Here is a 13,313-nt window from a genome sequence, read left to right on the forward strand (position 1 = left end):
TAATGCTGTGGTCATGGATAGTTCTGATAACTCCAGGAATAGAACCACCACCCCCTCGCAGATAATGGATTGTTTGACATTTTTATTAGCTTCACCCCTTGTTCTGTGGAGATGACAGCCAGTTACCTACACTGGCATGACTGGTAGGAAAGTAGGTAGGGAAAAAAAAAAAAAAAAGCACAGCTGACAGCATCTTGCAAGTCTGTGGTGCTAAATCAGCACCAGTGCCACGTGCCTTCTCGGTGAGGACGGGATGTAGAGGTAGAGTCGTGACAGCATGTTCTAAGGTGTCCCTGTGGTTCTCCCAGCTTGCTCTGTCAATGTTTCATCTCAGGTTATTAGTATTTATAAAAGCATGCCCTTAAAATAGCTTCATGGTGTTAATAGAAGCAAAAATAGCAGTTCCTGCGCTTAAGTTGTTCGTAGCGGGGTAAAATAGGGCTAAATTGGGCAAGCACAGAAATCATCATAGCACAACCCAGTTTGAGGGTGACTTTCAAATCCCCTTCATGTCTTAAAAATCACTGCCTTTAAGCTAAAATTTAGACCAGGATACATTCCTTCCTGCTTTACAGAAAACCCTTCTCCCTATAAGAGGTGTAAGATTTGGGGTGACTGCTTAAATCTACTCACAAGTCTTCCGCTCAGAAGTGGAGCAGCCACAAATTTCTGAAAACTCATTTCAGAAAAATCTTTCAGATTTGCATTTGAAATGTGTAAAATAGACAAGTGGATTGTAAAATAGATCTTGTTGTGGGTTGACCCCAGGTGCCCACCAAAGCTGCCCTGTCACTTCCCTTCTCAACTGGACAGGGAGGGGAGAGAAAATAATGAAAGACTCATGTGCTGAGAGATCACACAGCAACAGCCATCACGAGCCAAACAGACCCCTCTTGGGGAAATCAGTTTATCACCAATAAAATCAAAGTAGAATATTGAGAAAATAAAATCTAAGTCTTAAAACATCTTCTCACCACCCCTCCCTCCTTCACTCTGATCTATCTCCTCCCCTCAAGTGTCACAGGGGGACAGGAATGGGGGCTGTGGTGAGTTCATCACTTATTGTCTCTGCCACTCCCTCCTCCTCAGTGTAAGGACTGTTCACACTCCCTACTGCAGTGTGAGTCCCTCCCCTGGGAGACAGCAAGGGCACAAATCTCTCACCATGGCCAGCACCTGGGCTGCCTGTGCTCCAGCTCCTGGGACACCTCCTGCCCCTCCTTCTGCACTGACCTTGGCATCTGTGGAATGGCTTCTCTCACAGATTCTCTCTTCAACTGCAGTTTCAGGGAGAACTGAAAAAAAATGTATTCACCATCTATAGAATATGGAGAGGAGAGCATAAGAGGCATTGCATTTATTTACCTTATAATATTATTTCTTAAATAGGCACAGCCGTCTGTATGTGTCTATTCCAGGCACAGTAGATCAGTGACCTTCTGGCACCAAAACTGATGAACTGTTAGCTGTTCTCTAGACAGTGTTGATCATGCTTCACTGAGAAATCCATGTTGGTTTTTTTTTTTTTAATTCTCTATATGTCTGTAAGTAGATTCTGTGATTATTGCCAGATGAGCCACTGACAATATTTGAAGTAACATACTGCATGTTCTAAGACAAGACAAGGAAACACAGGCTATTACAACAGTGTGTCCAGATTCCAACCTCACTTGACACTGGAGTCGGTCTCAATCACATCAGTGAAGTATAAGTGAAGCTCTGGAGAAAGAAGAGAAAAATGAGTTACTTTACCATGCTTTGACATAATTAAAAGTAGTTTTAAAAATTGATAATCTGAAAAACTCTATCATCAGGTTGTTTGAGACTGATATTTTTCCAGTAGTAAACTACTAATTGTCTGGAGTGACTATACAATTTTTTTTAATAGGCTGGTTTCTTATTTGCAATACTTAAATATTTCTTACAACTGTTGTTTCAGAAAGGAAACAACACAGTAACAGAACTGGGAGCTTTTTCTATTTTGTTTCCTTTAAAATTTGCAGTAGCTTTAGACAAAAATGTTTGTCTGTTTTGCTGATTTCTTATTTGCCAATGCTAAAACAATATCCCATGTAAACTGCAGAGGCTGACGAATTAATTATTGTGGTTTAATATCAGGCAAACAAATCTTTCCATTACTAATTATTTTTTGACCTTGCATATGAGAACAGGATTAGACTGACTACAACTGACACTGATTATGTGAGACAGGATGTTATTAAATCCCTTTGGGGAGCTTTTGAAAGATCCACCACATTTAGAGAAGAGAGCTTTTCTCTGTCTTAGCTCATTGATGGAGCAATTATATGTGACTTACTACAAAAACGATGTCAAGAAAAGCACTGAACAAACAGTTAAAGTGGAATTTACACCACTCCCATCTCTGTCAAAACATCTCACAGCCTTAAAAAATTTTGTCAAGGTTACCTATAGCAAAGCCATTTGCTATATATCAGCAAAAGATATGAGATATATTGGATTAAGACTACATTGAGGAGAACTTGCAATGGATATGAAGGCAGCAGAGATTTCTCATTGCTCAAATGGCTTCTTTGCACCAGGAGCCCAAATTTAATTAATTTTGCAGGCTTGAAAAGCCTAATTTTTTCATTTAAGCTATCTCAGGATTTGCAAGTTTTGTTTTTCATTAGAACATTCCTATAGAGGGTTTCTTAGTGAAGTGCAGAGAAATATGCAGAATGTACTTACTTGAAAAACCTCTGCTCATTCTGGAAAAACCTGTGGCTAAATTTTCTGCTTTGTTTGATTGGGGTTTTTTTTTTCAATATTAAGATTGCTCAGGTGATTTTTAGGAGTAGTTTACAATTTTGTACCTAAAAGTATGTGAATACAAAATGGAGAGCTAGGTAAAGACCATTTCCATAACTGTGTTTCTAGAACTGACTGCTTTCCTAATATCCATAGCTGAGAATGAAAATGCACAGTAAAGTGCTACAGAACTGTGTGTATTAAATATCTACACACTTATTGATTATGACATTCACAGTTTGAAAACATTAAAAAAGCTGTTAAAAATGTATAATCCAAAGTAATACTGACAGTTCACTGCAGAACCAACAGTACTGAGGTGTTATATTGCAAAGATTTATTCTCACCCCCCATTTGATTTCAAAGTTGATATTGCTGTGAATTATTGTGATGACAACACTTAATACTTGGGCCCTTACATTTTTTTTGTCTTCCTTGTGTGTCTTCACATACTAAATCCAAGTCCAGTATGGAAGAAGTTAAAAGATACTTAAATGTTTTTTTCCTTAGGTACAACTCAGTGGTGTAACTAAAGTAACATGCTGGCACTTACAGCTTTTCCTCAAGGTGTCTCAAAGACCATCAGCTGGTTCCCAGTAGTCCTTGACATGAAGCCAAACCTAGGGCAGACTTTGAGCAGTGGCAAGAGCCTCAGCAGGATTACCCTGTCCCATAAACACTAAGATTCTCTGCTGCTCTCTGTAGCACTCCTGAAATATGTTGTGTATGTAAATGTGTGTTCACCTTTACATGTGTTACCCAGAAGGTCCCTACTTTGCAGTAACCACTGGTAATTGATGGTGAATACTGGAGAGTAGGATTTTCTGTATGTGTAGTGATCACTGACCACAGGGAAAGTTTAGGTAAAGATTCTGGTTCATAAATATAGGTATGCTTGCATCAGGAAAAACAGATTTTTACTGAGTTTGTTCTTCAAGGAATGTTATGTTGTATTTCTGATATTGCAAATGAATAAAGCAATACTCTATGAGGTGTTCTGCAAGGCCAAATGTAGTCCTTACTCAGAATTTACTCAGGAAAAACCACCTTTGACTTCAGTGAGGATTTGCTTGACTAAGGACAGCACAGACTGTTGTGAATCTTACCAGCATTGCCTGATGCTAATGTTGGGCAACAGTTCTCATTGCTAATTTGCCTGCCTCGTCCTTCTCCTGGGCTCAGGATCTGCTTTTGCTGTGTGTTATTCATAGATTCTATTGCTAGTTCAGATTGCTTTTCTTTGTGCTTTTCTTTCCCAGCAAACATTTTGCAGCTATTGTTCTGCTGCCGGTAGATGAGCACAGAACCTGGTATACAGGACTTGAACCTCAGCCCAGATTCAATTAACACTGTTAAACATGTTCTCACTATGGTGCTCAGAAGAAATTTTGATGACCCTCTTTCAATGAAGCATAAATTTGTTTAAGCTGATGCTTTTAGAATGCAAAAATATAAGGGCTTGATTCACAAATCTTAAGACCAAATGCTTCTGCAGTAAAATAGATGTAGTAGCACCCATTTAGAGCCATCAAAAGGTCAATTGTAAATGCTTATTGTGCCCTACAAAATTCAGCCAAGAAAGTTACTAAATGTGCGTGCTGTAGCATCACTCTGTTTTATAATTTTAGTACTGCTTTAAAGTTATCCTGAACAATAATTAGTACCAAATTATGCCATAGCCTTCTGATACGAAGCAAATCTAGCTAGGTTATCACTCGTATGTCTTATGAGCCATACCTAGCCATGGTTTATCCTCTATTCATGCTACAGGGTACGAAATTCCTGGGTGCCAACCTGCCTATGGCAACCTAGAATTCTCCAGGGCAGGCTCGCAAAATCTTCACCTACTCTCTGGGACAGGTAACTAATAAGTGATGTTTTGTGAAGTTATGCTTTCTTTCTAACTTTCTGATGTCCGTAAAAATGTTTCATTTCTTCATGTTAGTCCGTGGTCTCTCATTGTTCAGTTCCACTGTGTTTTCTGGACTAGGGAGTAACAGCAGATGTGTTTGTTAGAGTGCTCTAGATGCTTGCCTCAGCCAAGCCTGTAATAATTGTTACTAACATGCATAAAACCTGAAAGTTGCTTAAGAGGCTGCAAAATCCACAGCTGCCTACTACCAGTGAATCTCTTTTTCTGATGGAGTAGTTTGACAATGCAGGTGCATTACATTTCACTGTTGGTGCCACAGTTATCTGGGCAGTTCACCCACCTTTCTTAATTGCTGGTATGTATATATATATTTTTTCTTTCCTTTATCAGGTTTACATTGATCTTGAGTCTCCTGAGCTAAGGATATTTCAATGCTGTAGGTACAGAACATTGAAAGTCTGGGGGACTTATGACTGATTCTGGTTTACATTTCTATGCAGCATGTAGTATTAGTTTAAGTTTGCCATATTTTGCTTAAATTCTCTTCTATTTTTCTCCTGAATTCACTGTTTATTCTTTTTTCTTGACTTTATTTCAAGTGGCAGATATGTAGAAGAAATGTCATTCACTAATCCTATACCTTTCAATGACATATGAAATATTGTAATATATTTCAAAGTAAAAAAGTGATTAGGTTAAAAAAATAAAGATAAACTAGGCTTCAGATTGTTTTCTTCAGTCTATTGATTTTCTCTGAATACAAGATAAATAATGTGTGAGAAATTTCATCTTAAGAGAGCTGATAGTGTAAGAAAGACATAAGTGAGATTCTTTTTGATTTTTTTTCACATGGTCTACATTCTGTGGAGCAAAAAAAACCCCAGAAATCTTGGAAAAGTGTTTTGAATTTTTGCTTTTCATACCCCTGGGATTCTGTAGGTACACTCTACTCTTACCTGGGTTTGGAAGATCTTGATGCAAAAATAGCTTTGCTCTGCTGCTTATTCTCGCTAAAATCAAGAGATGACCATGAAGTGAAACATAATCCAGGCATATAAAACTCTTTTACAAAATGTTTAATCCTAATTCCAACTTGGTTGAATATTTGGAAGTCCTTTAAAATCAGAAGAAATTCACTGTGTAATCACTAAATTTGATCTTACGTTCTGTTTTAAAATGGATGGCCACATGGAATTTCTGAGTTGGGATGATATTTAGTCACCTTTCTGTAGGGTTCACTAAAAATACTTTTTTTTCCTACCACCATTGTCTACTTTTAGTTGTTAGCTATGAAATAAAAAAGCTTACTTTTGTAGAGGACAATGTCACAGTTTATCTCCAAGTGTGCTACAACTTAAAATGCACAAATCCAAGATTTTAGCTCAACCTATTTACCCATTTCATAAAAATATTAAAAGGAAATAGCCATTGAAAGACAATTTTCATTTTCCTATGTGCTTTCTGAAAAGCTCACAAGGACCAAAATTTTTAGAGACATTTTTGTATTTCCTGAAAGCTGGCTTGTTTCTTTCCTGTGAGTAACTCAGGTTTAATCTCACTGTTTCAACATATCTAGACTGTAAAACAATATCTGGAAACTTGCTTTCTAGTTATATTGAAAAATACCACCTTGCTGAAGGAACTAATAAAAAACCCAAACGTTTATTTGGTAAAATGAAAAATAGTGAGTATGACAAGTGTCAGCATTTACAAAATGAGGATAGGTTCTACTTTATCCAGCCTGATGCACCTTAACCTTTAAAAACTAATGAGAAAGCAGTAACAGTATCAGCAAGAAATTTCTAGTAAAAACCTACATTTTGATTAACCCAGAATGTTGAAATTGTTCAGATATAACATGTCAGGGGAAAAAAAAAAAATGGCCTGTGTTTATGTAATCCACATCCCAGGAATTTTTGGGAGAGTCTGGAGTAGTGAACCTGCTTCCTCACCCTGTACAGGTCCTTGGGGGGCTGCATCTGCAGGGGAGGTGGAGTCAAAGGGCTCCTGGGTCCCCTCTGAAGGAGCACATTGTGCATTGCTTTTCACATGAATAGTGTGAGCATCTTTTCCATGAACACTTGCTGCCTGACTTGGTCCCTCCAAATCTGAAGAGATCTTTCATTTGCTGGCTCACTCCAAAAACTGCCCAAGAGCCAGTGTCAAGGTTCAGGGCTGATAACAAGAGTTTGGAGGAATACAGTCATGTTCCCTCTCCTTTCCCATACAGCCACAAAAAACAAAAAAAAGTGACAAACCAGAGTCTTACACTGAAGAGCCAGTGCAGCCAGGGGAGCAGGATAAAATACTGAGCTAATAAATTATGACATTCAGCTAGGAGGAAAGTTGTGTGAAATGATGGCACAACATGCTGAGCCATGGGGAACTTGCTAGAGGTGAACTCATTTGTACTCTTGCAGAGTAGAAGACTTCTCAGTTAACAAGTCCCAAAATAGTGTGCTGCAGTGTATAAAACAAGGTAGGGCTTGAAATAATTAGCCACAGATGACAGATGGCAACTCCTTTCTCTTTTTTCCTTCTTTTCTTTTGCTGTAATATCAAGTTGATCAAAGAGCTGAGGATCATTTGTTATGGTAGAAAAACTAAAAATATCTTGAAATATTCAGTCAAAACAAGTTCATTCAGGTACGAGCCAGTAGCTCTCATTGTTTCTGTTCAACACCTTGTACATGAGTCTATGTGTAGTAATAGTTTCCCTCAGGATCTGAATTACATGTGCACAGCTGAGAATTTGGATGTGCCCTGGCTTAGGAGCATTATTTAGTCAATTTATTAAATCAAATTGTTAATTTATTTAATGTAATTGTTTGCTTGTGTTAACAAACCAATGATCTATTGTACTGCCAGAAAGCCCTCCAGAAAAGTGCCCAGAGCTCACCTCTCTGGCAGGTCACTTGAGCAAGGTCATACAGGGGCTCTGTGAGGGGAACCAGATGTTAGGGAGCAGAGGATGCAGTAGAACTGACTGCACCCATGACCCCTGGAGGTGTCTGAAGGGGCAGTGCTGCATCTTACTCCAGGCAGGAGCAGCATTTCCCCCATCCAGCAAGCATGGGCACTGTTTTAAAGTCAAGCACCCATGGATTCAAGTTAGAGACACAACAGGAGCTTCTGTCTTGCATGACTTCTGTCACAAAAGAGGATCAGAACAAAACTATAACAGATGTAGTTAAAAGGAGAATTCAGTAATTTGCTCAAATAATGTAATATACACTGCTCATAAAGGAAAAAAGCCATAGAATCTCCAGTCCCAGTAGTAATTCTGTCTGACTGGTTCACGAGCCAGAAGAGTATATTTGATTTTTTCAGCTGCTTAGCATAACCTTTCTTATGGAAGTGTTAAGCCAACACACCTAAATTAGTCCCTTGAGCAAGAAAAAGATGAATTTCAAATCAGAGGAAAGAGAAAAGGATTGGGAAAGGAAGGAAATAAGATGAGAACAGAGATTATAACCTCTGTCCGTTAACCTATGGATGTTTTATACCAAATAAAATAGGAACAAAATTCTATCCCTACTGCTAAAGCACATTTTTCCAGTATTCCCCTACCACACATCCAACCTCAGTCCTTTAATAGAAAGAGTAAGATCAATTTCAGATTGCTTCTGGCCAGTGGGCTTCACCCATTCTCATTACATTCCTATTACACGAAAACTGCACAATTCAGGAGGAGCCACACTTCTGTTCCAGCACAGCTTGATCCAGATGAATCGGGGAAATAAACAGACAAAAACAAAAGTGAGAAAGGTTTAATAACACAATTAAAATATAACTTTATAAGCTTGTGAGCTGATGTGGCAGGCTGCTCTCAGTAATTTCCAGAGGGAGTGCTTATCCGTGACTACAAACCAAAGCAATCTAGAAGCTGGCCACTCAGAGCTGTAAGGAGAGCTACTGCAACTGAAGGCAGCCTGCTTAATCACCTGGAGAGCTCTCTTTAGCTTTCTAATCACAAATTGAAGTCTACCTCTAATTTTGCTTCCTCAATTTTTCAATACCTTACTATTTTTTTCCCCTTTCTTATCACCTCTCGGTAGTCTGGATTCCCTAGTGAGATGCAATGCAGACGGGTAGGATTCTGACAGACATTAAAAAGCAGACAGCAACTGCTCAACAACTTCAAATAACTTTCTGTCTGAGGCAACCCCCCCCCAGTGGTCTGTGTTACATCATATTTGTTGCAGTCAGCCTTTGCTGCTGGTTTTCTTACCCTTTCGAACCCTGCAACTTTACACTGCAACTCACGATTTCTGCTACCCAAACATTTTATGCAAACTTACCAGCCTCTGGGAAGCCAGGAAATAGCAGCTCTTACAGGGGTGAACCTTCTTCCAGACTCATGGGAACTGCAGAGTCTGGATAGAAAGCAGTGAAGATCCCCTAATCCCTAGGAAGGGTCAGGGTCATTCTTATTCTGCTCTCTTGCACAAATGCTGTCTTAAGTTTGCCACAGCAGAAGTTTCCTTCCTTCTCTCACAGTTTAACCACCTGATTCATTTCAGATGTGCTCCAAGCACTAGGCAACATTTGAACAATGCAGTAAATAAGAAGCAGGGCATGAACATGAACAGAGTCCTTCATTATGGTAGGAAAATAAACATGTCCTTCCTACCTCTAGAGAATGAGCCAGAAAGCATGTATTCCTTCTAGAATCCCATGCTGGTTTTCTTCTCTTGGATCCATATTTTCCAGCTCTCCATCATTTCATTTTCTAGCAATACAGAGAAACAAATTGAACAGACACAGGCCTTATTCAGACTTTGGTAGGATCACTTACTGAGCCTAAAGGTTTGCATTTTAGCCACTGCTACTAGGAGTTTACCTGCCAGAGCTGAAAACAATTAGTTTCCACTTCAAGGAGAGCCTAACAGAGGCACCAGGAGCCAACTTGGAAGGAGGCAAAGGTCATAGTAACAACTTCTGCTGCTTCCACTCTTTCCCTCTGCTTTAGTCACCTTTGAATTTGGGCACAAGGCTCCTGCTGTTTTGCTGTTCTCACATACTCAGGTATTCAACCTCAGAAGTGTCTCATAAGCAAAAATGATCATCCTATTCATAGGAGACAGAAATGTATTTGGAAGATTCCAGTTCCAAACCAAGTTAGCAGAAGTATAAAATCAGTCCTCAGAGAGCTGGCTCAGCCCTCCAGTCTCTGCTCAGCCCTTGCACCAGGCAGTGACAGTGCACATCCTGGTTTGTAAGTCCACATTCTTCCTTCTCCATGAGCTGCTCTGTACCCTTGCTTAGTGCTCTGCACATTAACACACTCCCTGGTCACAGGTCTGGATTCTCATAGCTCATTTTCATTTGCCCTTGGTATTTTTCAGTACACTTGAGGAATGAAAGTTGTCTGCTGAAGAAACTTAATTTAAAATAATCAAGACACCTTTAGTGTCCACTTCCGAAAGCTGTAATTTTATTTGTGGTATTTCTATTCAATCCATTCAGAGCCTTAGGTTATGGATAGCACCTTTAAAGAAAGGAAAACTTGTATGTCTTTATTATGAGTACATTTTAAAAATCTTGTCACGTTTCACTGACAATAATGGCATTCACTTAAGACAACTCAGTGCTGACAGATGGTCCTCTAAGGGTTTTTTGCATGTCAACACGTAACTGAATTTTCGTATCTTAATCACCTCATATTACAGTTAATACTGAATGCTCTTGTTGGATAGATGTGTCTGTGGGCTTCTGATATTTGTTACAGAAGTCACCCTTCTGCAGTGAAAGACTGTCAGGTCATTATACAATGCAGTTTTATTTTAAAGAGGGATTACTCTTTTCTACCTCTTATGAATAAGGCCAGTACAGTTTAGACACATTTACCATATGCTATATCTTGTCAGGTTTGAATTTTTAGTTGTGAATTTATGAATTAGTGAATTATGAAAGAGTGACTCCTGCCCAAAGTAAAGAAAAGCCATCTTCCAATATCCAGTGATGTATCTGTTTTAACGCAGCTGAATGAACTCTACAGGTGCCACAAATAGGTTTTCATGCTAAGGATCTATCCCACAGCACTTGGCACTTCAACTGCTAAACATCTCTTGCTTTCCCCACCTCCCTTTCAAATGACGCTCTTTAATTTTTCTGATAAATGTCCCTCTTCTCTGGTTTGAATTCTGCCAGAATGCCTGAAATCTAAGAAAAGGGCTCTGTTACTTGTTTTGTGTGTCCATCAGTCATTTGGAAACTATCTGAGCTCCAGATTTGGATCACCCACACATTTGTTCTGAAACATATGTACAGGCCTTCCTTCTCATAATCCAAACCCAGCTTCAGGTTGTTTATTTTGAAAGCAAGTACTGCAAAGAAAATTCAAATGGTTTAATACTTGCAAAAAAAAAAACAACTCCTTCAAAAGCTATATTTCTAAATATGTTTGTATATGTAGCTACAGGAAAGAGAGATCTGAATGCAATTTGACAGGCAAACTGCTCATACTCCGAAGTTTCAAATATAAGTAATTTCTTTGAAAGTAATGGAGAAATTTGGTGGATGTGTTGTAATGAAAAAATCCTGACAGACCTTGGTAAAAATTAAAAACAAAAAAAATCAGTAAGCTGAACAAAGTCTGTGTGAGCCTGAATTTAGGCATTTTAGGAAAATGCCTATTGCAGAACTTGGATACACATTTGCATAAGCAAATTTCTTTAAGTACAAATGAAACTCCTGAATAAAGAGTGCAAGAAAATTGGGATTTGTGAGCTTGACTCTGAGTCTGAGCCGCAGCATGTAATCTTTTTCCCCAATAAAATTTATAATTTCAAGTCTGTAGTTGGATTCTTAGACTCTGGATCTTGACTTTGTAATTTGATCCCATCCCCCTCCTAATCAGACAAAGCACGAGCAAGGTTAGACAAAAAAACTGCAGACAAGAAAGATAGTTTTGGCATTAACCTTTTGAAACGGTGACCCTGAGCATGTAACACATAATCAAAACTTGATTAACATAGAAATCCAATTACTGCTTCATTAAAAATCTTTCATTAATCTAGAAAACACTTGTAAAATGCTTTGACTTCATTTCCCAACAACTACAACTTGAAAAAACGTTATTGAGGGGTCAGATTCAATGTCACAACTGTCATCTCAAAGCTATTCCTCCTGAGCTGGGGTTTGGGTGCCTTTCTTGCAGCATGCCTACTTTGGGCAACATGCAGACCCATTCCAGAGTCATGTCCAGCAAAGATGTGCTGGAATGAAAAATCCTGGGTAATCCAGACTACCAGACATGGACCATCAAGAGCTGCTGGAGCCAAAATTCTTAGGAAATTTGAAAATCAATCTGTCAATGCAGTCCTGCTCCATTGAATAGTAACACAGCAGCACTGAGGATCTGCTGGCATCTCTGCCAGCTGTGAGCATTCCCAGAGATCTCTGTTCCCACCTTTCTGCTCCCGGGGTGTGAGGTACAGGTCAGGAACGTGACTCCCAGAGCCTTGCCTCTTGTCTGGCTGATGATATTTATCTCTGTGATGATCAGCTGCCTCCAAAAGTCAGAAACAAAACCGGGTGTGTGCATGGCCGCTTTCCTTGAGCCAAACAGCCCATCTCTTTGCAGAGATCCACAGAAGACTCACAGTGTTGGGAAAGTGCTTCCAGGAAAGCAAGCTCACAAAGCTGCCTCAAACCTTCTGACTGTCTGTCATCAGTGGCCCAAGTTGGTATGGCATGACTGGGTGCACAGGTCCTCCCTTGGCCTTTCCCAGAGACCCTCTCCTGATCTTTATATTCTTTCACAGAAAACACCTTGTAGGGTTAACTGTTATTGACCTTTCCCTAGACAAAACCCCACAGGGTAAAAGAAGAAAACATTATGTTTGAAGTTCTGTTCAGAATACATTTTAAATTTGCTCCCAAACTCCTGATCCTATGAAGTGGGTTTTTATTTAGAATGTGACACATCACAGACATGAAGCAGATCTGATAAACAATTTAGAAGCATTTAGTGGTTCATTTTTGTGGGCCCCCACGCCATCTAAGCAAACAAGAAAGGAAATACTATTACCTCATGTCATACACACAGGACTGAGTCAGGAAGAGGGGGAGTTATCTGACGAGATGTGATTGTCTGCGTCTGAGACACTTGACTAGATTCCCTTTGTAAGTAACGGAAATGGATACTTCCAGATTTGCGTCAACTCCAAAAGCAGGCTTCTAAAATAGGTCAGATTTTAATTTCATCCTGGTGGTGCCTGCTCTTGACTAAGAACAGGAGCCAGAGCTGACCAGCAGTAGGAAAGCTCAGTCTTGCCTTGACTCTCTTAAGTGGTATAACCTTTGTAAAAGCCATGTGCAAAACAGAGATCCAAAACCCAGTCCAGGTTACTTCTTACACATTCTTTCTTGCAAGACAGGCTTTTTACCACAAAATGCAATTAGTTCTACTTAGGATTTCACAGCTGCATTAAAATGACTGTTTCACTAGCCAGAAATGAGAACCTTTGATATGGATGTTTTTCAGTATATATATGGCATGGCCATCTATTTTGCCTCTATTTCATTCTTTTCACTGCTAATTTCCCTCTTAAAATCATTAATCAATTTATTTTTTTTTCACTCACTTCAGGAGCAGTGGGAAGGAATGTAATCAGTTCATTCAGAGAGAATTTCCCTAGTTCAGAAAAAAAGGGTTTGCTCTGGT

At 39.2% G+C, this 13,313-nt stretch overlaps 1 protein-coding gene across 12 annotated transcripts in view; it reads left to right on the plus strand.

Moving 5' to 3' along the window:
* The window catches only part of BEGAIN (brain enriched guanylate kinase associated), a 159,712-nt gene that overhangs the window by 80,361 nt on the left and 66,038 nt on the right, over nt 1-13,313 (plus strand). For 6 of the 12 annotated variants that reach the window (XM_039712928.1, XM_039712932.1, XM_039712927.1 and 3 more), the window contains one exon: nt 4,540-4,629. The exons of the other annotated variants lie outside the window; for them this stretch is intronic. In XM_039712928.1, coding sequence (XP_039568862.1) covers nt 4,540-4,629 — 90 coding nt within the window. The remainder of the gene's footprint in view (nt 1-4,539; nt 4,630-13,313) is intronic. 12 annotated transcript variants of the gene reach the window in all.

This window comes from Passer montanus, unplaced genomic scaffold (assembly GCF_014805655.1).
Source record: "Passer montanus isolate IOZ18808 unplaced genomic scaffold, ASM1480565v1 scaffold27, whole genome shotgun sequence".
NCBI classification, from domain to species: Eukaryota; Metazoa; Chordata; class Aves; order Passeriformes; family Passeridae; genus Passer; species Passer montanus.